The sequence below is a fragment of the Ailuropoda melanoleuca genome, chromosome 1 (genome assembly GCF_002007445.2).
Source record: "Ailuropoda melanoleuca isolate Jingjing chromosome 1, ASM200744v2, whole genome shotgun sequence".
Classification (NCBI taxonomy): Eukaryota; Metazoa; Chordata; class Mammalia; order Carnivora; family Ursidae; genus Ailuropoda; species Ailuropoda melanoleuca.
This window is the reverse complement of record NC_048218.1, coordinates 92,029,981-92,056,639: the sequence shown is the minus strand read 5'-3', so window position 1 is coordinate 92,056,639 and position 26,659 is coordinate 92,029,981. Positions and strand designations below refer to the sequence as shown.

General features: G+C 37.7%; 2 protein-coding genes across 17 annotated transcripts in view; one reads left to right on the top strand and one right to left on the bottom strand.

Moving 5' to 3' along the window:
- The window catches only part of GPR160 (G protein-coupled receptor 160), an 85,598-nt gene that overhangs the window by 37,935 nt on the left and 21,004 nt on the right, over nucleotides 1–26,659 (top strand). For 2 of the 5 annotated variants that reach the window (XM_019801355.2, XM_034663142.1), the window contains exons 3-4: nucleotides 2,842–2,946; nucleotides 7,098–8,647. In XM_019801355.2, the coding sequence (XP_019656914.1) occupies nucleotides 7,170–8,186 (1,017 nt within the window). In that variant the 5' untranslated portion in view covers nucleotides 2,842–2,946; nucleotides 7,098–7,169 and the 3' untranslated portion in view covers nucleotides 8,187–8,647. Of the gene's footprint in view, nucleotides 1–1,880; nucleotides 2,063–2,841; nucleotides 2,947–7,097; nucleotides 8,648–22,085; nucleotides 22,376–26,659 lie in introns of those variants that run through there. The other 3 variants (XM_034663167.1, XM_034663150.1, XM_034663161.1) reach the window with 3 other exon arrangements.
- PHC3 (polyhomeotic homolog 3) overlaps nucleotides 8,757–26,659 on the bottom strand; it is a 78,263-nt gene continuing 60,360 nt past the window's right edge. For 10 of the 12 annotated variants that reach the window (XM_011226994.3, XM_002920832.4, XM_011226995.3 and 7 more), the window contains 3 exons: nucleotides 24,033–24,165; nucleotides 23,710–23,941; nucleotides 8,757–18,407 (listed from right to left, as the gene is read on the bottom strand). In XM_011226994.3, coding sequence (XP_011225296.1) covers nucleotides 18,253–18,407; nucleotides 23,710–23,941; nucleotides 24,033–24,165 — 520 coding nt within the window. In that variant the 3' untranslated portion in view covers nucleotides 8,757–18,252. Of the gene's footprint in view, nucleotides 18,408–23,409; nucleotides 23,538–23,709; nucleotides 23,942–24,032; nucleotides 24,166–26,659 lie in introns of those variants that run through there. The other 2 variants (XR_857092.3, XM_011226998.3) reach the window with 2 other exon arrangements.

The following is a 26,659-nucleotide window of genomic DNA, read 5'->3' as shown; positions in this document are numbered from 1 at the left end:
GGGATGCCGATGATTCTGACATTGGATTGTTTCATTGAGTCAGTAATCTCCTGTAACCTACATTCGTGGGCATGGATTTTTTTAAAGACCAGCTTCTACTTTCGTTTTTTCCTCTATTAACCCATCCTCCAATTCGCTAATACATTCCTCTGCCTTGGTGACCCTGGCCGTCAGAGCCTCTAGTTTTGACTGCATTTGGCTCATAGAATTTTTAATTTCTGTCAGATTCGCTCTCATTTCCGCCCTTAGGGATTCTATATCCTCAGTAACATTTTCGTTAATACTTTTTTCAAGTCTACTCATTATTTTGACCATTGTTACTCTGAATTCCATTTCTGATAATTTGGTTATATCCATATCCATTATTTCTGTGGCAGAGGCCACAGACTCACTGTCTTTTCTTTGCTGGGGGGACTTCTCCTTCTTGTCATTCTGATGAGGAGAGGGTGCGGGGTTGTCCAGAGCCCAAATTATTGACTGGGTCCCAGGCCATGCCCCTTGTTTTATAGGGATCTTAGGGATGTGGGCTTCTTCTTTAAAGATTTTATTTATTTATGTGGCAGAGAGCCAACCAGCGAGAGAGGGAACACAAGCAGGGGAGTGGGAGAGGAAGAAGCAGGCTCCCAGCGGAGGAGCCCGAATCGGGACTCGATCCCGGAACGCGGGATCACGCCCTGAGCCAAAGACCGGCGCCTAATGACTGTGCCACCCAGGCGCCCCGGGTTGTGGGCTTCTTGATTTTTTAGCCTGCCTTCTGGGGGAGGGGCCTGCCGCGTCGATACTCAGGCAACCCTGTTTGGGTAGAGTCTCCGTGTCCCCTGCGAGGGGGGATGGGGATGGGCACACTGTGAGCCGGTATTTCCAGGCTTTTGTTCTCTGGCGGCTTTCCCTGGCGGTCTGCTGTACCTCTCTGAGAGTCAGAGCAGCAGTGGCCGAATCTCAGCCTCTGTCTCAGAACAGAGGGATCGCGGACCGTTCTCCACTGATGTTCTGGCCACTTTAACTCTGTTTCTGTTGGTGCTGCTTAACCCTGCAGTGTCCCGGGATGTGCACCCCACACCCGGTGTCCAGCCCTCACTTCCAGGGCTGGCGCATTTCTGTCCTTGTGTTTCTAACGCCACCAGCCGCCCCGCGCGCGCTCCCAGAGCTCCTGGTCTCAGTCTGGTTCCAGTGAGCACACCGGGATTCCGGAGTTCTGTGAGAAGTCTGGTGGCGTGCACTCCCAGCTCAAGGTCTCAGTCTGCTCTCTCGTGGGTGACGTCCGCGAGTCCGCCTGCTCCCCCGTCCAGGTGGCTTCCACTTGCTGGAGCCCGAACGCGGCGGCTCCCTCCCCCTTCCGTTTATCTTCCAATATCTGTGCTCGGATTCACAGCTCCCCGCTTCGTACCTCAATACTCAGTGCTGGAGATGTTCATTTTGTAGAGATCCAGATGTATCTTCCTGCGTCTCAGGCTGATTCCGTGGATGTTCAGGCTGGTCTGGTACCTATCCAGCTTTTAAAAACAAGTTAAATAAAACAAGTTAAATAAAAACAAGTTAAATAAAACCTTTTTAAAAACAAGTTAAATAAAAACCTGTTTCCTGTATTTTAACTTTCTGTATTGAATTTAATTATACTATGTAAATGAATGAAAACATGTTTCTTTAAAAGTTGTCAGTTGAATGACATTTTTTTTTAACTGAACTTTGATATATCATCGAGCAAGGACCATATTTTGAAAAGTTTATTTACAGTTACCTTTTAAAGGAATAAAATTACATTATCCACATAGATTAGTTCCAGTCCTTTGGGTATCAGTAATCAACAGTCACTTTTATTGGATGTTACCTTTTCAGAACTTTTTCACGTACATAATTTGGGTCCCTTTCTACATTTCCAGTTGTGAGTTGAGCCATAATGTAACTTAGTGAAGACAATGGGCTTTGAACTCAGACCTGAGCTTGAACTTCAGCTCCAGCAGTTATCAGTCATCCACCCTTGGGAGATGCGCTTTGTTACCCTGCTCCTGTTTCCACATGGGGAGAAATCGCTACCTTTTGGGATTGGTGTAAGGGTTACTAGGTAAGAGGTATGCAAACCCCTGACGAACAAGGCTCAGTCCATTATTTCTACGATAGGTTTTCTCCATTCACTGGGATCAGCAAGTCTAGCCACAGTGCTCGTTCCATTTTCCGTACGAGAGGAGACCGGGATGTTAACCCGGCTCCTGACATACTGCTGCTGAATGCACTTGGTTCTGGAAAACCTGCGATGGCATGACACAGCTCTGAGGATAATATTATGTGTTTGTATCCTCAAACTCTCATCATGGAACACAGGACTTTGCAAAAGCTAATTTATGGGCAATAGCACAACTGACCGCAGAGGAGATGCTCACTGCCTGCCGTCGTGCTGAACACCAGAGCAGTTCGTGAGATGTGAAAAAATGCCACTCTGCTCACTAAATGTTTCTTTTTTGGGAAAATACAGTAATTTTCCATTTTAAAAAAAATGTTACTTATGTTACATGCAGCACGTGTCAAAAGGTCCTGAAACCAATAGTTTGGGAACTACTCGTTTAGACTCTGAAGCCCAAGGGCAAAAACTGCAATGCAAGCAAGACTTCTTTAAATAGATGCCGTGTAATATGTACGCGTATCTCAGGGTCTTTGGGGGCTTCAACCTAAATGTATCCCTGTCTTCCTCTCCCTTGAAGAAAAGAACATGGGCAGTTAATTACTGGCTCTAATCCCCCAGAAAGTTACAGTTTTTCTAAGCAGAGTTGGAGCCAGTTAGTTAGGTGAACTCCCACTATGACTGCTGTTAATGATGGTTATTTATGTTTTCTGTCTTTCACACAGAGCTTAGTCACATGGCATTCTGGAATGCCAGGTACCAAAAGTAAGATCACTGAAGGCAGTACAACTGAGATGATCCGTCAAGACAGACCTGCTGCAGAAAGCAGAGTAAGTATGTTAAGTGTCATGTGTTGCTAAGAATTAATTGGGTTTGTTGTTTATTTGAGAGAGAACTCGAGGCAGGGGGGAGGGCAGAGGGAGAGGGACAAGCAGAGTCCCTGCTGAGCTCAGAGCCTAACACAGGGCCACAGGGCTCTCACTCAATCCCAGGACTCTGAGATCATGACCTGAGCTGAAATCAAGAGTCAGATGCTTAACCAGCTTAGCCACCCAGGTGCCCCTGGGCTTTAGACAGGAACCCAGAGACTGGATCAGTGAAAAGAAATCATGGTTTGTTTCCTGCTAATTCTTCTAAACTGGCCAGATCGAAAAGCCTAAAGATGCCTTAAAAGGACTTCCATATTAACTATTCACTCTGTATATGAAACATATGAGTTGATTCATACATAGTTTAAAAAAATCATTCAGGAAAAGAGCCATTATCTTATAAATCTCTGGACCCCTGCAGTTATTGTGAACGTTTTTCAAGGGAAAATTCAGGGCAGGTAGCCTGTCACCGGATTTCTTGTCTTGTCTTGGGAGGTTTAAAGAACAAAATACTGGAATTTTGAGTACTTTCAGTGGTTTATGGGGGAAGCGTGGTGCAAAACTGGTATCACGAGAAAGTTTTGAATGGTTTCCAGGATCACGATATTCAGGCACCGGTGCAAAACGACTAGAACCTCTTGTTCCGATATACTTCATTTTGATTGCTTTTTATTGCCTCGAGTTACATATCTTCCCAGGGCCTTTTCCCCCTCATCTCTAGTTTCTTACAGCTTTCTGAATCTCTTACATGTTCATTTCAAACTTGTCTTTCTTCTACTCCTCTTCTAAAGAGGTTCCTGGCTGGTGCCTTGGTGGCCATAGCTGACCATCCTTCTCGCCGACTTTCTTCTTCCAGGGACTAGCCTGCTTTTCTGTCCTTCCAGTTGGCCCCTCTCTGAGAGCCAGTGAGGCAGTGGGGATGCTCACCACTTAAAATGGATTCCTTAGCTTTATTTAATTTCGGATGAGTTATAAAGGATACAGATAATTCTGTTTCTTTTATCCTAAAGATGTATTTCTTAGAATGGGATCTTTATAAATATGAACCTACTCTATTCACCCTCTTCACACCCCTTCTAAACCAACATCAGCTATTTAAAACAGCCTGGTTTTTTTCTTGGCACAAGGAAGACTTCATATATTATCATTCTATCTTGGCTTCCTTATCCAAACACCACCACTTATAAAGCCAGTGGCATTTGTCGAGGTGGTAGCCATGAGTCAAACCTTTGTACATAAAATCTGAATGGAACTTTTTGGGAGAGGGTCAAGTTAAACTATGTAATTTAAACTATATATATAATTTGGGGGGAAAATTGAGCATACAAAAGAACTTGTTTCATTGGTTCTTTTATAGTTATGAAAATAGGTATTTTTTTTAAAAGATTTTATTTATTTGACAGAGATAGAGACAGCCAGTGAGAGAGGGAACACAAGCAGGGGGAGTGGGAGAAAGAAGCAGGCTCATAGCGGAGGAGCCTGATGTGGGGCTCGATCCCATAACGCCGGGATCACGCCCTGAGCCGAAGGCAGACGCTTAACCGCTGTGCCACCCAGGCGCCCCTGAAAATAGGTATTAACTGATTTTTTGGTAACTGTCTTTACATATATACACGTGTGTCTGTGTGTGTGTGTAAATACATAATTTGTGTACCTTAGTAAGTCAGCTTATGACATGGTAGATTTATAGCCACGACAGTATGTTAAAGAAAAAATTATTCATGCCTCTTGTTCAAGAACAGTAAGGCAGACTTTACCCAGGCCCCTTGCGCCAGGTGTAGGGACCACCACAGTGGGATTCTGCAGTTGGGTAGAAAGATTGGGCTCAACTCTGAATACAACAAAGAATAGTGGGAATTTATAGCCAAGGAGCAAGGTGGAGGTTAGCGGGTAGAATATTATTGAGGAAACATCAGGGATAATAAGGGATTCTTGCTAAAGGCAGAAGAGGGTGATAGGTCATCAGTGGAAGATGGTGTGGGATAAGGAACCCAATCCGATATTGAAGGAGGTCAGATTCCGAGGATGACAGAGTCTGGCTAACCTCATGTAGCAGGATTCTTGCTAAAGTTGGACAATGGAAAGATGAACAAGGAAGCTCAAGAAATCAGCTGAACTGTCTTCTCAACATGGAAAGACTCAAGTTAGGTTTGGTCTGTCAAGAGAACGGATAGCCTTCCCTCACCCTGATCTTTTTCTTTACCCTCAGACAATGTCAATGACTCCCTTGAAATTATTTAATCCTCATTTATCTGGTTTCAGGCAAATTCAGTTTTTTTACTTTTCAGACTTGATATTCCCTTACTTTTTTCCTTGAAGTTTGAGAAATTCAGAAAACGCTGTAACGCTATATTCATAACTCGATGTGTACCCTTTAGTCTTTTTGTATGTGTATAATGTCTTAATAATTAGATGTTGTGGCAGAATTCTGTAACCTGCAATTGACTTATACTGGAGAAATTTGTATTTTTTAACATGTAACAAATTCATTAGGCTTAACATTTAATGAGTACAGAAGAGAAAGAGTGAAAACTAAGTCTTCCTCCTATCTGGAGAAGCATTTTTAGTAGTTGCCTTAACAGTATATCATAAGGATATACCATGTATTATTTTTAACCCATCTCCAGTTGTTGACATTTATTTCATTATTTATAAACATTGTGGTGGAACAGTCTTACAGAAACAACTTTTGGTCAACCGTGTGTTTTTTTTTAATGACGAATTTCTTGAACTTCCTTCCATCCTTTTTTTTTTTTTTTTTTTAAGTAATTTCTACCTCCAGTGTGGGGCCCAAACTCACTACCCTGAAATCAAGAGTCGCAAGCTCTACCAATTGAGCTAGCCAGGTGCCTCTCCTTCCACCGTCCTTTTTCTGATTTCTTCCCCTTTGACCTTTTTCATCATCGTCTTTTACTCCCTCCAAATGTCTTAGTCCCTCAAGCCTTAACTCTTATTCCCTTGCCTTTACCTAGCAGTTCTTAATGTTCTCTGATATCCATACTCAACCACTATTCCTTCCCTGGATTCCCTCGTCTGTCCAGATGCCATATCTGAAAGATCAGGTCCCAAAGCAAAATCTTTTTCTTTCCTTTAGCTATGTCCCCGGTATTTTCAGCTTTACTGTCTGCTTTATATCTTCAAGTTTCAGAATGATGATCCTGCAGCAAAATGCTATCATAAGTTTCACTGACAGAAAGCAAACTGGGTAGTAATGATGTTCATTGTCTGGAGTCAGGGTGAAACTGGGTTAACAGCCATCAGTGATTGTTAAGGAGTATTTGTCAGGCTGCTATTTTTGTGTTTTGGTTCTGGTAGTACTTTTCTATCTCTACAAGTTATTAAAACCTGTACTTTTACAGAAGTTGTAGTAATATATGTAACATTTTGCTTATAGATCTGAGAGTTCTGGACCATCTGGGCCTCAAAAAATTACCAAAATGTACACATTCTTTCTGATCATATTCTGTATTATGAGAAATATAAATTCCTATTTATATATTTATAGTGGGCCCCTGAACAACACAGGTTTGAAGTGCAAAGGTCCACTTATATGCAGATTTGTCCAATAAATATGGTAGAGTGCTATATATGTATTTGCCTTATGGTTTTCTAATATTTTCTTTTCTCTAGCTTACTTTACTGTAAGAATAACAGTATGTAACACATATACAAAACATGTGTTAACTGACTTACCAGTAAGGCTTCCGGTCAACAGTAGGCTATATTAGTAGTGAAGTTCTGGGGGAGTCAAAGTTATATACAGATTTTTGACTGTACAGGGGTCAGCACCCCTGACTCTTTCCTTGTTCAAGGATCAACTGCAATTATTTGGGAAGTGATTGAATTAAATTAGTTCTTTGAAAATAAAGTTTGTTTTAAAGATTTTTATTTATTTATTTGACATGAGGGGTGGGCACAAGCAAGGGGAGTGGCAGAGGGAGAAGCAGGCTCCTCACTGAGCAGGGAGCCCAATGTGGGACTCGATCCCAGGACCCTGGGACCAGGACCTGAGCTGAAGGCAGACACTTAACTGACTAAACCACCCAGGTGCCCCAAGAATAAAGCTTTAAAATAGACATAGCATCAGGTTTTCTTTTCATCTTTCCTTACAGGGATGGAAACTACAGTAAAGCAGTGTTTTATCCCATGTACTTCTGCAGACCTTCTGCAATTCAGCTAAAACCATGACTGCCCTTTCTTCAGAGAACTGCTCTCTTCAGTACCAGTTACATCAAGCAAATCAGCCTCTAGATGGTAACTGTCTGCTATTCTTGATTATACTTGGGAAAATATTACTGAATATCCTCACACTAGGAATGAGAAGAAAAATCATCTACCAGAATTTTATGGAATATTTTTGCATTTCACTAGCATTCATTGATCTTCTACTTTTAGTAAACATTTCCATTATATTCTATTTCAGGGATTTTGTGCTTTTAGGTATTAGGTTTACTAAATACCACATCTGCCTATTTACTCAAATTATTTCTTTCACTTACGGCTTTCTGCATTATCCAGTTTTCCTGACAGCTTGTATAGATTATTACCTGAATTTCTCTAAAACCACAAAGCTTGCATTTAAGTGTCAAAAATTATTTTATTTCTTTATAGTAATTTTAATTTGGATTTCAGTCCTTGCTTACGTTTTAGGAGATCCAGCTGTCTACCACAGCCTGAAGGCACAGAGTATTTATTCTTATCAGTGTCCTTTCTACAGTAGCACTCAGAGTTACTGGCTGTCATTTGCCATGGTGGGGATTTTATTTATGGCTTTTCTAACCTCTTGGTCAGAAGTTACTGCTTTGGTACAGGCTGTTAGGATGACTTCCTATATGAATGAGACTATCCTATATTTTCCCTTTTCATCCCATTGTAGTTACACTTTGAGCTCTAAAAAAACGCTCCTGCCCAAGTTCATTATCTGTTTTCTCGGTACCTGGTTACCATTTGTACTGCTTCAAGTAATTATCCTTTTACTTAAAGTACAGATTCCAGCATATATTGAGATGAACATTCCGTGGTTGTACTTCGTCAATAGCTTTCTCATTGCTACAGTTTATTGGTTTAATTGTCACAAGCTTAATTCAAGAGACATTGCATTACCTGTGGATCCATTCGTCAGCTGGAAATGCTGCTTCATTCCACTTACAATTCATAATCTTGAGCAAATTGAAAAGCCTATATCAATAATAATTTGTTAATGTTGCCATGTTAAAACTCGTTAAAACTGACAACTACAGTAAGAATCATAATTTTACAAACGGGAAAGGAATTACAAAGATTGAACTGAACTGAAGCTCCCTTCCCCGGCCCCAACTTTCATACCTTTTCAGAATGTGTCTTTTGGGGCTAGGTATTAAAAACAAAATAATTCCAAGACAGTTTTTTATACCTGTTCAGAACACTGCGTGTTACCAATATTAATTTAACACAAAGTGAAACCAGTTAATATTTGGCCATACTGATTTCATGTTACCCAAAAAACTAATGGATGCAAGCTGTTATGTAAATCTGAGGTTCTCCTGACAATAACATACAAATGTAAATAAACATTTTTATGGGGCACCTGGGTGGCACAGCGGTTAAGCCTCTGCCTTCGGCTCAGGGCGTGACCCCGGCGTTGTGGGATCGAGCTCCACATCAGGCTTTTCTGCAATGAGCCTGCTTCTTCCTCTCCCACTCCCCCTGCTTGTGTTCCCTCTCTCGCTGGCTGTCTCTATCTTTGTCAACTAAATAAACAAAATCTTTAAAAAAAAAAATAAACATTTTTATTAAATTCAGAGCAAGAAAATCAAGAATCATTTCCTTAAAATTTGGTGTAAATATTCTTTTAACATAAAGGGAAGATTAGCTTAAATGTCGGTAATTTTCAAAAATCTCTCTCTCTTCTTAATACAGATATTCCTGGAAAAAAAGTTTTAGTTGCTCACCTACAGAGCTAGGAGTAGTGACTAGGTCTCTTTCCATGACATACCAGATTCATTTTCATTTATAACTTATATGTCACATACTTGCATGTCAAATCACAATCACACGGGCAGTGTATCACACTGTGAAAGTAAAGGAGGGTTTCTTATCCTGCGCACTGTTCACAGTCTGGGCTGGGTAATTCTTGGTTGTGGGAGACTGCCCTGTGCATTGCAGGGTCTTCAGCAGCGTGCCTTCCCTCTGCCCAAGACAAGCCAAGCAGAATGTCTCCAGACATTGCCGGACCTCCCCGATGGGCAGAACTGCCGGAGTAAAGCGGTCGAAATGGCAGAGTCACCTGAAGTCACTCTGTTGAACTATATGGTCTGTAATCTATCACCATTTCCAAACTTGGTCCCCCTACTTCTCGGTGTTACTTTCCCCGACTGTACCACTTTCTAACTGGCCATTACCTAGGACTGAGATAGTTTAAAATATATTGTACTTAATTAGTAAAGATTTACACTCTGCAGATTTTTGTAACTATTTCAAAGCCCTCATAAGCTTAAAGAAAAAAATTATTCAATAGACCAGCCAAATGGAAGGGGCTTTTATTTGTAAAGAAATGAACTTACAACTGGTCTACAATATATTATTGTAATATAAACAATATAAATAAATGATCCTGTAGGCCCACTAACCTTCCATCCAGACCCACATGAGGCAATGTTAACAACAATATTCTATGTGAAAATGTGCAGGTAACAAAGGTGCAATTACAAGCAAGTTTAAGCAGCAGAGTATAAGGTGCTTTAATTTAACAGTTAATGTTGCCATCAACAAACATCTGAATGCTCAATTTTACTTCACTGAATACAGACACAACAAATATGAAAATCTAAAATTCATACACATGCTACTTGTTAATATGAAAGTGCTTTCTTTTTTAAAAAAATACACCAAATGGACAGTCTTTTTACATAGATCATGGTGTGCTCTTACAATGCAAAATTAACTTCATTTTCAGGTTATACATTTTAAAACTGTAGCTATAGACACCGGTCTAGGAACGCTAATGCTAAGAGTGCTAAAACTATTTCATCTCTTGGAAGGAGGACTCTAACACAATATCCAATGGAAAGAACACATCTATACATAATCTTAACACAGCTGTTTTTTCTGTAAAAGTAAAAAAGGTTTCCTTTCCCCTCGGTGATGCTTTGTTCAACCTGGGTAGATGAGCTTTTGAGGTTTTAGTAATATGAAAGTCCTATTTTAGAACAATGGGAGGAACCAAAAGGAATTTAAAAATCAGTTAACATGTGCTTGAAGCATCAAAAAAAAAAAAACAAACCACAATTCGCCTTTGTTAAATCAACAAAGTAACTTTTTTAAACAAGAAGACAAAAGCAGTAATTTAACAGAGGCTTGAAATGCCCACCTCGCCTCTCCTGTCAGTACCCCTGCACACTGCGTCTACAACTCCAGCCTTCACCACAGCTCACTCCTCACTCTGAAGATAGTTTTTAGAACTCACTTTTTTTTTTTTCCAGTGGAAAAAACAAGACCAGACTTCTGAATGAGTTGACTGGGAATCTAATTAAGTGTACTGGCAATTAGACATCTAAAATTATACCATCTTTGCACACTCCGTTAGCTTTTTAAAATTTAAAAATACATATACAAAAAGTATGCAATAGCTATTTTGACAGCATAACATATTTGAAAAGTTAGGTAAATTAAAACATTTTAAAAGTAAATTTTAACTAAGACCATGGCCAATTTTTTTTAAGCCGAGACTATCTGGTTACTCAGATGTCAGTGTTCTACTTTCAATCCGTTTTAGATTCTAATCTAACATGTATTGGGACATCTTCTTGCTTTAAAAGCTGTGACTATGATGCATAAAAGGTCTTTTTTAATATTATTTTTATATTGAGGGGGTGAGGAAAAAAGATATTTTCACTTTGTATCTTCATGGAGAATGCTGGCGTCAAGTGATGTTAATGTGTGATGCTGACCAGAAGGGGTTAGAACGTAATTTCACAGAACCCCCAAGTGCTAAGGAAACTTTACCCAGTTAATCAGTGCCATTCGATATTTATTCCCCAAGTCGTTGTCAATTCAAGCATGGAATGTTTTACGTTGACCAGTTCTGCATTTTAAAGGAAACCCTTTTACTATGTAATACATGTGTGCTTTCTAAAAAGTAGATTTTGTAATAACAATAAATTTTGTGTAATTTCTTGCTTTATAAACAAAAGACAATAAAAAACAAACCTGTTTAGCGATCTCCTTTGAGACTTTTCAGTTTTAGAAAGTTACTCCACCGTCAATACTTGGGTGTAAAGCTTTTGTAGTTAAAAAAGTAGAGTAAATCAGCACCAGCTTCTTTCCCTGTATTGTTCTGTCCCACACCCTGAACAGCAACACCTCTGGAATAGTCAAGTGTCAAAATAACTCTGAGAAATATGGGCTGTTACAACAGTCTCAACATGGAAATCCCTATCAGGTACCCTTGATTTTGTACTCTAATCAGGTATATGACTGACTGATTAGTATGTGAAATGTGTTAGGAATATTGTGCTGTGATTCACTCAGACCCCTCAGATGTCATCTAGTGTAATACTTTATTTGCCCAGTGCATAAAAATTTCCTCTCCGTTCCAACTTTACATTCAGTACAGTAAGTAATGATAACAATGTCCATGTTCGTTTAAAGCCACAATTAGAATTTTGTTTGGAAGATTTTGTGTACTTATTACCAGATCCTTAAGTCATGTCTACCACACATTGCACATAGTAAGTGTTCAAATGGTTTGCTAAATGAATGGATCAATGCATGAATGACAATGTTCATATGTGTTCATATGTTCAGTAGTTAACTAGTAGGAAGCATTTAGAAAAATGCCCTCATTTGCTTGTCTGTACAATTTTCCTTCTCTACTTTAATCCATAAGAGAACAAAGACTGCAGGTGACCCAGGAAATGGACGCTTAACAATTACCTTTCAGCAAAAACTCTTAGTATGAAATGAACCATCAAAAAGTGAAAGAGAATTAAGTAGAAGCAACTTTAAAAATACCCCAATTTGTGGCCTAGAATCACAGATTTCGAGCTGGGAGGTGCTTTAAAGATGATTTAAACCAAAATCAGCCTTTTGAGTCGTAGAGGCTCCGTACTGTGAATTCAGAAGACGGAACAGATTAAAGGCTAAGGAAGGGCTGAAGGTGTCACTCGCAGCTAAGTCCACAACTGCAAGTAGAACTCCCAGCCCCCCAACCAGCGTTTTATCTTCTTTCATCATGTTAACTAATGATTATGTTCAGCTATTATTTACTACTGAAGCAGACTGTTTAGTACTACCTAAAACAAAAAGACGACTTTTAACAACACATTCTGAACAAAGATTTTAAGCAATGGACCCTTCTGGTTTGCTTGAGGCAAGACTAAAAAAAAGTTCCTCCGTTCTAAAACAGATTGATGTTTATTTCACTACCAGCCCCACCATTATCATAAACCCCAACTTCTTCACCTCCATTAATTAAAGCTCCACAACACATGGATTTAACACTGATAATATTCCCTAAAGCATAACTTTTAAGCCAATAAATGATGGCTACTATCAATCCTTAAGAAGATTACTGGAGTCAGTTTAAATAGGTGTTCTAAAAGGACTTACTAAATTACTCTTATATTAAAAACTATGCATGTTAGCATAACAGTATTTTAAATTTATATTTTCTTTTTTTCTGAATTAAAATTCATCACTAGACTTCTTTTCAACAATACATTTTAAAACCTTTGTACAGGTTTTCTTTCTGTGGATTCATACTGACGCCATCAATATCACTGAGAGCAATTATACTTTTCAAAAGTAGTGGGAACAAACACTTCTCTAATGTACCCTCTTCTCCAACATCTGAGATTAAAATTGTCATCTTTAAATAAAATTAAATGTTCACAAGCTATAAAAAAAAAAATGAAACATTCATGGAAAACCTTTCCTAGAGGGTCCCATGAACATGGCACTTAAGAGGTGTGTGTTCATGGGTTCGAGTAGAACGGGTTTTCATTAGAGAAGCTGGGCCTCAGAACTGAGGAGGGGGGAGACCACTCCCTTTTAATGTCTGTGAGCTCAAGTGAAAGTTCAGAAAAAGCCAAACACTGTGCTTTGGAAACTGATGCTAATTTGTATTAGTGCTTTACAACTTTCAAAAAAAGCTTTCTCATAGTATTATTTTAGAATAGATTAAGCTCTAAAAAATAATATGTAAAACTTTAAATTCTTAAAAATTTAGGAAACTTTTTCTAAAGAAGGTGATATAATTTTCAACATTTTTTTATTATTGAAGAAATGGCTTGTATTGCTGCTATGAAGGAAACTATATAGTGGTACATATTATGAACTAACAAAAAAGGAATGTCTTCCCCAAAGAATTTTTTTTAAGATGTACAGCTTATAATAGGTTGAAATTAAACTTTAGTAAGATTGCATATTGATTTTTCTAATACTGTATTTGTGCTTATCTAAATTGAATCACAATCTTTAAGATGAAATCAAATGCTCTAAATAGACTGATAAAATACCAATATTGATGAATGTGAATTAAACCATTCATTTCATGATCCACACTACTGTGCATCAAATAGAGGTAGGCTTCTGTTGAAATCCATAAAGAGAAAGCTATAGCTCTTTAGTCATCCAATTCTTAAATACAACCTAGCAAAATAGTATCTTAAAATGCCTTTATAACAATCTACAAGGTTGATTCAACTGTGGTATCTGAAAATGGATACTCTCCTCTATAATTCCAATAACTCAATTGTAACAATTAACCTTTGAGTTTTTGACAGATATTCTCCAAATACAATAGTTGTCACCTTTTTCTGAAGTCAAAAATCACTAACTAACTTAGGGGCAGGAAGTCCTCCTAAGGGCAGAATCACCTGACAGAGTGAAAGAACCAGTATGATTACAGGTGAATCTTATTGCTGTAACTGGGATCCAACCGTTACACTGTATTATTTTGAAATGAAGGTCGTATCTACACTACACAACCTCACTCCGTTAACTGTACTATCCCCTTGAGTCTGGAATGCTTTTCCTCCTGTTTGTCTCTTCCTCCACTTCCCTATCCTTCTCCCTGGAAAGGCTTCCTCAAGGCCCAGCTACATATATGGTATACAGGAAACAGACTAAACATTGTGCATAGATGGGCCAGTTTCCACTGCCCAAAGGTTTCACTGAAACATGACTGTTAGGTCTTAGAAAGTCTTGCCCCAATTGCCTTCCTAAAATTAACCTTACTACAAAATCTAAGGATTTTCAGACAAAGGTGTCTAAGACGTTTTCCCACAGTTCTCTTCGGGCTAGAACAGGCTTTAGGGGAGGAAAGCAGTAAGCAAGGCCCTCTGAGGCTGTCGGGTCAGGCTCGGGGCCAGTTGCACACAGGCAGCCTGTGTTCCTGCCATTCATTAAGGGTGAGGATCTTCTAACCACAAACTATAATCACATGGTTCTAGTTTAAAATGTCTTTAAAACTTTTTAACAGTGTGTCCAATCAGGATTTCAGCTACTGAATATGGCTGTGAGGATAGCATCATTCCCATCCATCTATAATAGTTTATTCTTTCCGAAACAGTTTACACACATGTAAACACAACCTAAGAGTATATAATCTATATATTGCCTTCCTACCATACTTATGGTGTGATGGTACCAGAAGCTTGCGAATGCAAATAACAGGACTTTATAACATTTAACTAAACAAGTCTGTGATATGGAACACTGTAACAGATTTCAGTCTCACACTGGTATTTGAATAAATGTCTGACTATAATTTCACACTAGATATATGAAGATTATTAGCTAAGTCAAAAATTATTCAAAGGCATGGGCACAACAATACTTCATACAGTTCTAAGTGTTTAAACACACTAGGAAACAAAAACAAACAATGGGCTACCTAAAAAAAAATAATTTCTATTTAAAACTAGGTAAATCATGAATATTAACTTTAAAAGTGCAGAAATTTGTTCAGTGTTGAAGTGGGATAAGCAAAGTGGCAGGTCTCTTGTCTGCCTCTTTCCCATTCTCAAGCTTCTTCACTAACATGTCTTTCCCCCCCATCCCACCTTCTCTATTCCTATGTGACAGCCCTTAAGCTGAGACTAAGAAAAACATCTGTTTAGCGATGCCACAGCAAATTAAAAGTATCATCCTGGAAATAATTATATGCCACTTAAAAAGTGACAGGTTTGGGGATATCACTCTGCCTTATACGATAGTGATTATATGAAAGCTGCATAGCTTGTCAGACACGTGCCTACACAAGGCTTGATGAAAATCCAGGTCACGTAAAAACGTTTACAAACCAGCTCTCTCAGTGTTATTTTCTTAGGAACACATGGCTTAAAGCAAATAAAATTTGAAACGTGTAGGTTTTATTTCCCACAATGGGAAAAGAGTGCATCAGTTTAAAGAAGTCAAAAAACGCAAACTTAGGTAGCAAAAGTAGGAAGAACTTCCCATGTCCCCTTTTTGTCATTCCTTCTCAGTGAAAATCCTAGAACAATTAGTAGCATGAAGGAGAAAGAAAATAACACTGTCCCCACCTACATCATACTAGAACTGTGCTTAGAACTTAGGAGAGAGGTGGACACCCAGTGTTATCGTCCATATCCATCATACATAACTGAAGCTGACTTTAAGATGGTTAAATCCTCTAGAAAGAAACAGAGGCATCAACAGGGAAAACTACCAATTGAGCAAATAAGCCATTTCTAAATAAAATAGCTCATTTGAAAAACCAAGTATGTTTTCTAGGTATGTTTTAAGTGAGAACAAGAGAAGATGATCTGGACTACTTTCGAGAGTATTACAAGATTTAAGATTATAAGGTGCTCTCATCAAATGGAAAACCCCCTTCTTATAAGAGCTTTCTTGGATATTTAACACAGTGCTAGGCACCGGGGCTTTCCGTTAGTATATAATGACTGATACTAGGAAAAGGGAGTAAATAAAAGGAGAACCTATACATAGTTCAAAGTTAATACCTTAAAGGCTATAGATAATATAGTTATGGGAAGTAATCATTATTGCTAGGGGATTCTATCCCCAAATAATCAATTGCTTGTGGATTACCTATGAAAAAGTTTTAATTCCAGGGGAGATTTTCCCTGTGCCCTCCACACCCACCCCCCTACAGCAGACCATCTGCTACTAATGCTTAACCTACACTTGAGTTCTGAAGCTGCAAGATTAGGGGGGAAGTCAAGCATATGATAACTCTGTCATAACGATTAACTGCTAACAAATGAAAATTGACCTTAGAGTACCGACCTGTCCTTGAAACTTTAATCCAGTAACTAAAAACGTGATATAAAGAAATATGTAACGTAGACTACAAGCTATTGTAGGTCTGGAACATGAGCCTTACACTGTATTACACATTCTAATCCTACACGTAACTATCAGTAAACATCTTTTTTCAAAGCATTACTGCACAAAAGAATCCCACAAAGCATACATTCAAACAAGAGGCATCTAAAGATTAAAAAAATTACCCGCTGTATTTTGTATAAAAATAATCAGCATTCTCTAATGTACACAAAGCCGAAAGATAAATATCTGTGATGTCTTTAATGACATCTTTAGTCCTCTACTAGCTCAACACAATCTTTTTGAAAAGAGCAGTGACAATGACTGAAACCCATGGACTCTTCCCCACTTACTGAACTTCTGCCAAGTATCTGTGTCTAGTCCTTCAATTTTAAAACATTTCCATCCTGTGGCAATGATTTAAAAAAAAAAAAGATTAAAACAAATTTTTTTATGTCCAGGACTATAAGGCTCTCATGGCTCCCACAACGATTCTGTTTTAATGTCGTAATTCTGATAGGACGCTATTCAGTGAAAATTTTTGCTTTAAAATTTTTTTCCCTAAAACATTTACATACAAAATTAGGTCTGATGATCCAAGAGATATTACTTGGTGGGTACTTTGTAGGAAGCATGCAAGGGTTTAATCAAGGAAAAAGGAATGTGCATTCTAGCTAGACCCAGCATGTTCAAGCTTAGAGAAAAATCCAAAGACCAACCACATATCCACTACAAACTTCTGTCGTGCCAAGTAAGCCTGGACTACTTGCAAAGGTTATGCACTGGTTCATAAGGTATAATCACATTATGCCTTCATCAGTGCAGAGAAGCAGATATGAAAGACAATTAATATGAATCTGTACTTTCTGAAAGTCAAATTATTTGTACGCTAGTCCTTATTTTACAGGTCAATTTAGTGGACTGTTCCCTTTTTTCTAGTATGCGTAAAACTGGGAAACATACATCAGCAGGACATTAATGCTATCTGAAATACTTCACATATCATGTATTCCTTATTGTGCCCCATCTTTTCAAAATATCCCTCTGGGGAAAAAAGAGCAACATTTATCACTCCTACATGAGGGTTTCCGAACTTTGACACTACTTGACATTTTGGACCAGATAAACCTTCGTTCTGGAGGACTGTCCCACGCACTGGGGGGTGTTTAGCGACACCCCTGTCCTCCATGGTCTAGATGCCAGTAACAACCCTACCCAGCCCCTCTAAGCTGTGACAACCAAAATGTCCCTAGACATTGTCAGATGTCCCCTGGGGAGCAAAACGGACCTCTGTTGAGAACCACTGTTTTAAATATACAAAAACAAAGAGCAAAACTAACTTTCTCAGCCGCACCAAATTCTTAGCCAAGTTTGGAAGAGAAAGCAACTCTTCTGGCTTCCAGATCAGTATTATTCATGCTAGAATGCAATCCTTTTTTATAGACAAAGCCATTGTCTGATAGACATATTGTTTAAAATGCACACTGATATCTCATTGCATACAATTCCAGTCACTGGACTCCTAAACTATTCCTAAATTACTCCTAAATTACATCCCTCATGACAACCTATAGAAAACTTACAGGGTAGAAAAATGTATAAGAAAACCGAATCAAAAGAGGAGAAATGTAAATCATTAAATTACTTTTAAAAGGTTTCTTTATATTAACGATAAACATCACCTTTAAAAAATTATCTAGTATAACACGTTTCTTTGAAAAATATCATGGCCCTCTATATCAGTCTTTCGTTGTTGCATGTAACCTGTAAAATTAATTTTACCAATGTTGGCTAATTATGAAAATGTATGATGAATTATATCTGTAGAAGAAATGTCAGCTTTTGACGTGGAGATCCCAATGTGCTTGGCTATCCACCACAATATATGATAATATTCTAGGCCGACTTGAGCCTTTACCTCACAAGTCTGTTTAAGAAGAGTAAAAACTGCTGTTTTCTCACAGCCTCATGATCCTGTTAAGATTCCTTCAGAGAGTTGATGCGTGCACAGATCTTTAGGGCTGGGCCTAGTTTGATATTCATTGCACTCATAAGATGGTCTTCTTTTAGCAAAAGAAGGGCCTGTCCATCGATCTCCTGTGCTCTGAACTCATCTGCAATATCTTGGCAGCCTGGAATTTGATCAGAGGAAGGAAGTTAGCATTAATACATAAAATCAGATGTTACTTCTAATAGTCACAGTTATGTTCTCAGTGGGTCTGAGTATCTGAAATACAGGCTGAGAAACAAATGAAATTTATTTATGGTGGTCTTGGGTTCACTCCTGAAGAAGAGAGTATTTCTTGGCATTCTGAAAATAAGAATTCAAAATCCAGGTAAAGCAATTTACTTGGAATTCTTGTTCTAAAAATATTATTATAGAAATAATTAGTAAGAGTCAGGAAAAATGTAGATTCATCAGTTCAGATATAACATACCTTGACAAAAAAGACAATGGTATTACCTCAAAGCATACCACACATACCACGAGTTTGCATTAACTAGTTAATATACCTCATGAACTTGTCTTTGTATGATACACCCTTCACGTACAGGTATAGAGAAATAAAATACAATGTTCTGTCATTTGAGTAACAATTTAGAAATATTTTCTCAAGTGCCAGAGTACCACTTTCATTATCATCTGTACCTTATTCTAATTTACAATCTTCAATTGCCAAGCACATGTAAAACATTTTTATTTTTCACTCAGGAAAGAACTGAAACAAGATTGTAGTGTCAATCTACTGCAGTGCTGCTGAAATGTATTACACTGCCTGACTTGTAATTTCAACTTCAAATCTTGGTATCACTGGATTTGTCTCCACTTTTAATAAGAAAACATAAATTCCCATTGAAATGATGAGCTTGCTCCCTAATCTCTTGCCAAATAATATTTTATCTCTCAGTATAAACCAGGTGCTTTAGCAGGTAACAATGCTAACATCTACTTGAACCTCAAACGTTTTTATTATCTACCAAATTTTGCACAGCCAGCTTACTCAATAAACTTCCCCACTAACGGTAAAGAAACAACCAGGGACCAGGGAAGGTAATGAGTTAAGGAACCAAGAAAGGAAAGAATGCAATAATGTGGAAGCTTCCTTATAAGAGACAGTGGAATTATAGAAATGAATTTAAGAGTAAAAACTAATAGTTTCAAGTCTATTTTATGCAAATCAGCATTCTAAAGAGAAAACACAAAGATAACGAATAATGGAAATGGTTACATTACACTGCTTAAGAGCACAACTTTGCTGGAATGATTATCCTTCTTACTGCAAATGTATCATCCACTTGTTTACATAAAATGATGTCATCCCTATAACCCCGGTACCAAGCACAAAGCATTGTTCAGTGCTAAATACATACATTTCTGTATAAGTGAAGGACTGGATGAGTGAATAAACGAACAATAAACAAAATAGAATCTGCTACGGAGGAACTATTTATAAGAAAGAGTAATACACTTTCTTCGGTATTCAGCTGTATGGCCATCTTTTCTCTTGGTTATTTCTTTTCCCATCTTCTCTGTTAGTTGTTTCTTTCCTGTTTCACATATAGCAGCCAGCTTTTCAATTTCTCTCTTTTAATTTCTCACACTTAAAAACTGACATTTCAAAAGTACCCTAAGCAGAATGTTATGGTTTTGCCCATTTACCATATAAAAGAAATTATACAGTTAAAATGGGATTACTCACCATAGAAAAGCTCCCTTTCTTTTCCCAGAGGTAGCTCTCAAAACTGGGCAGACAAAACTGACTAATCTTGCATCTAGTTGTGACTTCATCCTTCTTTTTTATGAAATAACTAATGTTCTTCTCTCTTCAGTCTTACTTACAAGAACACAGGAAAGAAAAGAAGAGAGAGAAAGACAGGGCGGGACTTACTTAGATTCAGAAAACAGGAGCAATGAGAAGTAATGAGGACTGTAAGAGCTACATTTGGGAATAGAAACAAGGAGTTCTCCATGAGGAAATATACAGCATGTGTTGTTCCTCTGTCCTGGGAGATCCCTCTTCAAATGTCTTCTTGTAGTAGGTAAATGTATTAGCAAAATAATAAAGAACGAAAAATGTTTCGGGAAACGCACAATTGTGTAGGAATGCATTATCTTCAGAATTTTAGATCACAACTTCATAAGCCAACCACAACAAAGGGCAGTTATGCTATACGTTAGTATAGAAATGAAAAAATAAAGTTACTTAAAAAAGAAAAAGGGGGGAAGGCAGAAGCAAATATTTTTCCAGAAACTCATTTAAGAAAAATGAATTTTCAAAAACTGTTTAGATGCTCAAGGTATACTGAGCTAAAGTTCGATGAGTTTCTGACATTAGAATCTACTTCTCTAAAAGGATTTACTGCCCCCAGGGACTCGTGTAAAACATACCCCAACTGCAGCAACCAGTCAGCATTGCTGGCTTTGTGTCACCAGAAGCAGCTATCAGATGGGCACAGACCTCTGCAACTGGACAAGTCCCAACTGAGGTCTGCAATGTCCAGCCACTTTTCCAGCTAAACCCAAAACAAAACACTCTGCACAAAAATGATCTCAGTAAGGCTGGTGAAAATATATCACCTGCCACTTAATATTACATAAACAAGTCCTAATATTAGTATTATGAAAACCAATAGTCATATGTTTTTAGGTTAATTCCTACTTTATAATATGCCTACAGAGAAACCAAATCTGCAGATTCACAAATCAATACAGAATAAACTGACCTTTGCACTGTATCAAGAGTTAAGATAACTACAGTTAATTGAAAATAAGAATCATTCCCATAGAGACCTTTTTAATGCACAAAAATTAGAAGAAAATATATATTTTTTAATTTAGAGAGCACGCACACGAGTGTGTATGGGGGGGGGGCAGAGACAGGGAGAGAATCTTAAGCAAGTTCCAATCTCAAGGCCCTGAGATCATGACCTGAGCCAAAACCAAGAGTCAGACACTCAATTGACTGAGCCACCCAGACAGCCCAGAAGAAAATAATTTTTCAGTTTGGTAGCAGCTCTGAGGTTGGATATACAGCATACAGCTCTAATATGGTCCCACCAGGATGGTTCACAAGATGACATTAAACAAAAAAGAGAGAAAACTCCAGGAGTAAATATAGGTGCCCTGATTAGGGAAGCCTATCTCAACTGGAAAGAAAGAAAATACAAGAGATTACAAAATTTGTAAGTTTGTACAGTCTATGAGGAAAGGTTGGAAGTAGACCACTTGGGGGGAAGAAAAACAACGCAGCCCCAAATGAGCTTGAAAGAGGCTCAAAAGATGATTACAAAGGCCAGAGGAACATAGAGAAATGAAGACAAAAGCATTTTCTGATATGAGATTTACTTTAGGCCACAGGGATTATTCAGAGAGAAACACTGAGAAAGAAGATATAACTGATCACATAAATAAGCCTGTTATTTAGCCCGTCAAAGCAGTTTGGAAGTACTCCCATTTAATCACTAAAAGCAAAGCAGACTCTTAAACAGTACCAAGCAATTCTAAATTATAAAGCAGTTTCCCTTTAATGATAAGTAATGTTCTCTAAACAACTGGCAACAAAATTATGTCTTGATGAACTAAGGTAAGCATCTCAAACATAAGCAATCATGTTTTTTTTTAACTGAAATGAAGCAAGAATGAGACAAAGGAGTTTAGCCTTTGTTCCAATACAGCAGCCAAGAGTAACCTCATAGCAAATGGATATTGGGGAAAGTTAGAAAATTAGCCCTAAAAAAAAAGCATATGAGATGCTGGAAAAATCAGAGACCTATTATTTGTTAATTATTTGACCAATTACTTTCCTCAGGATATGAACCAACGCTCCTCCCCAAAGAAAAGGAAATAGTTTCCCCAAATGAGAAATCAGGCTAACAGCTCCAACGCTCCATGTGGAAGACTGAGACTACCAAAGATGACAGAATCAAAGTCCAACCCCAGGGGATCAGCAGAGATTCTGGTGTTAATTCAAGATATCTAGACTGGTCTAAAAACTAAAATTTATGTCATTAAATATTAAAACCACAACCAGTGAAGACTCACCATCTTCTAACATATCAGTTTTAAAGCGGATTCAAAACCTATATGGTTAGCACTTAATTCACACCTACGTCTCCTTAGGTATGTGTTTAAAAATCTTCCATGAAAAATGTGCCCTCTCTTTAAACAACTGCAATCTTTCTTTAAAAGTGACCATATCTTGTTTAAAAAAAAAATAAAAAACTTATTTAGCATTTCTGAAACAAGCTACTGAAAAAATAATAAAACACCATAGAATTCTGTTGATATAAGGTAAAATGGCAGGCAGTTGTTTTTTTAAAGCAGTAACAGTTCTGAATATACTTTCTTCACTCAGCACATTAACTCTAAGTTTGCTTCTGAGATAGTGGTTACCTTCACAGAAAGATTAATCAGCAAAAACAGCCGGATTAATTTTATTAAGTCTGTAGAGGTCAAAGGGGATATATTTTTCTGGAAAGCTTGTATCAAGAGAAATAGTGTGATTCACAATAAAATCAAAATGGAGCAAACATTTAAAAAATCTCCTTGTTTTCTACATTCATAAGGTCAAAATGAGTAAGATTTGCTGATTTAAAAAAATATAGTCTTAACATATATAATCAGTGTGGGTCTGATCATGAGCAATGGTGCAGTCACCTTACCAGCCCCCTGGAGAAAGTAGATATAAAAGACTGCTGCATTAAAGGAAAAAAGATAAAGAACACAAAGAATTAAGCTGATGGAAAGAGTACCAAAATGAGAGAGCAGAAAAACATAAATAAGAAAGTTACCCTCAATATAGAATGGAATATCATGACTGAATTTTAGTTGTCTACTTAAAAAATCAAATTGTAGAAGTGTTCTTGATGTCTACTTATTGAAAAGAATCAAGGAATGCAGCTTCCTTTAAAAGAACCAGCTTGATTTTTTAAAAAGAAACCAAAATGTTATCATATTCTAAAAGGTCTTGATTAGCTTTCTAAAATGCAAAAAAAAAAAAAAAAATATATATATATATATATAGTCTCTCTTATTTTATTTAAAAAAGGTTAAATAAGGAAATAAAGAGGAAATAGAATAGAAAAATAGAAGAGCAGAAGGGAAGAAGTGTCTGACTCAATCTCTCTACTGACCTCTCGAGAGAAATCAGACTGAAGAGAAGAGAGCACCTTTAATATCTTCACAGGCTGAGGTGTCACAGCGGAAGCAGGACTAGTCAGTTTTTATCGACTTGGGGGGTATGAGAAAATACCCAGTTGTGCTGAGGGAATAAGCAAGAGGAAACAGATCACATTTCAATAGCAAATGCCATGTAATTAATACATATACATAGTACTTCTCTAGCCCTTTTGTGCAATAGGTGTGGATGGATCTAATATTCCTGTGTGTGAATGCACAAGAAAAATATAAGGCCTAAGTGGTGCATTACATACCAGGCAAAGAATGGATGAAGGCCCAGACATCATCAACTGTCCAGATAGATGGCTCTGTTTGTGCAACTGGTAGTAAGTCACTGTTCTCAGGCATTTTCCTAATTCTCACATCCCGAAGCTCACGCTCTCTTTCCCGCTCACTCTGCCTGCGCAGGCGTGTTGTCATAGCAGATGGAACAGAATCTTCATGAGAAGCCAAGTCTTCTTCTGCAGATGGATAAGTAATTGGAAGCTGGAAAATGTAGTACAAGTAAAATACAGCATTGCACTTTCCTTGCATTTCGGAAAAGGGTATAGTACATTGAAGCAAGGTTTCTACAGACCTGCCTAAGGATATGTTCTCTTGCTGCCCCATCAGGGCCACTTGGACGACGGCCACGATGCCCAAGACTTTGATTATCAGGCTTACGATTCCAACGACTAAGTGCAAATTTTTTAGAACAGCTAACATTGTACCTAAGAAATTCAAGTAAGAAAAAATATTAAGCAATATATGGAACACTCCATTTGTATTTAATTATGACTTTAAAGTGCACTTGTGAATCAGTAAGTGCCAGATACTTCATTAAGGCCTGCAATACCTCAGAAAGTAAACCACAGTGTTCAATGGATTTACTTATGCTGACAGTCAAAAATGGCCTCTGTATATTTCATAATATAGCTCTCAATACATTACTGGACACCTACAACAAGGTATTGATATTTTCTCCTAATAACAGCATGGTAGTGGGAAACTTCATGCAAAATACAGATAACCGATTTTTTGCAAAATAATTCAAGGGTCAGGAGAAAACAACGTTATGAATGAATTGTGTAGATGTTCAAACTGGTGTTTTCCCAAGTAATCATTTCTGAAGAGAGATTAATATAAAGAAGTTAAGGGAGAAGAGGGGGAAATCTCAAATGGCTAGTAAAAAGTTTTTCAAATATTACTGAAATCAAAAAGTGAAAATGTAAAGTTGAGATTTCAGAGTTACACAAGGAATTCATAGTTCTCACTATTCAGGAAATTCAAATACACATAATTCTTTAAAGTTAGCTGAAAGATTATTTTCATTTTATCAAAATAGACTAGTATTTTTTAATATAGACCTTTATAAGGCATGCTGACAGTTTAAAAGAGTCCTGTGCTATTTACTGGGTTTCAAGGCCTAGAACAGGGCCGGCAGACTTTTTCTACAAAGGGCCAGACAGTAAATATTTTAAACTTTCTGGACAATACAAGCCTCTGTCACAACTATTCAACTCTGGAACTGTAACATGAAAGCGACCATAGACAATAACAATGAGCACGGCCATGTTACAATAAAATTTTACTTAGACCAAAATTTGAATTTCACATAATTTTCATGTGTCATGAAGTATTATTCTTCTTTTCATGTTTTTCTCAACCATCTAAAAATTTAAGAACCATCCTTAGCTCAGGCACCATCCAAAAACGGGCTACACGAAGGACTTGGCCTGGGTAGTTTGCCAACCCCCTCCCTAGAAAGAAGAGTGAAAAATAATCAAGAAACAAATTTCTGAGAAGCTAAAGAAAGGCAAAAAAAAAAATGTAGTTCCTTTTTTACACATATAAAACTGTCACTGTGATTTCTTATTTTCAAAACTCCTTTGCTCTAGAAGATTTCTCAGAAAAAAGACAAGAATAAATCCCAATGAACTTTGTTATTGATAACTACTCTAGGACCAATACAGAAACACCAAAATAAATTTTCCTCATCTACGTTTTATGAAAATATCAGGGGGTGGAAGTAAAGAGTGCTATGAAAATGAATAGGCTATATTTTCCCCAAAAAATAGATTTTTAAAAAAGTGCCCTGATGGCCACTTCATTTTACCCTAAAACGATTCAGCAAGCCCCTGCTGAGTTCAATATGCTGATTTGTGCGCTCAGCTCTACAGGTTTCTGACTTCCATTCACAGTAAGCTACAAAATTTCCTTCCCCACTGACTAGAGAACAGACTAACCTTGCACTTGCTATTTAGTCACTAAATATTTAGATCCCCAAGGCAGACATGTAGATAGCAGTTCCTCCCTGACCTAATTCATCCTGTCCTCCTTGCTCTCTCTTCTGCGTTCCCCTTATATTAGGATCCCTTACCCCCTAAAGAGGTTCACCTAAAGGTATAATAACTTTGAACTCAGCAATCATCTCTGGGAGGAGTGATGATAGTGTTAAATGTTCTGAAATATTTAATAGTCAAGACATTTAAAATAGTCTGAAAAGCCATCCTTTCCCCTCATTGTTAATGACTTAGAGAGCCACCCATCTTTCTTGTGGTGTATGCAAACTGGAAAACTCCCGAGTTAAAACAGGAGTTACATAACTTGGTTAAGGCTATCAATAACACGAGATAATATGTGAATGAAAGACTGACAACTTGAGAAACCAAATGAAGCCATTTTTGGAGGAAAAAACTCCCATTATTTATTTATCTTAAGCTTTACTAAATATATTGTAGTGGCATCATACAAAATAAAATGTTCATGCAAGAAAATCCCTAGATAAAAACAATTAAGATCTTATATTCTTGGGGCGCCTGGGTGGCTCAGTCATTAAGCGTCTGCCTTCAGCTCAGGTCATGATCCCAGAGTCCTGGGATCGAGCCCTGCATAGGGCTCCCTGCTTCGGTGGGAAGCCTGCTTCTCCCACTCCCACTCCCCCTGCTTGTGTTCCCTCTCTCGCTGTGTCTGTGAAATAAATAAAAATCTTTCAAAAAATAAATTAAAAAAAAAAGATCTTACTTATATTCTTTGAGAGAATAATCACTTCTTGGAACAGAGAACGAACTTCAAAATAACCTGTGCATACACTTTACCTCTAGTGGTAAATACCTATATTAGGATTTGTCATCCATATCAGAGGGTTTTTTTTTTTAATGGAAACTAAACCTGTGATGAAAACAATGAAGATACTGAACATTTCTTTAGTTATGAATACAGTTT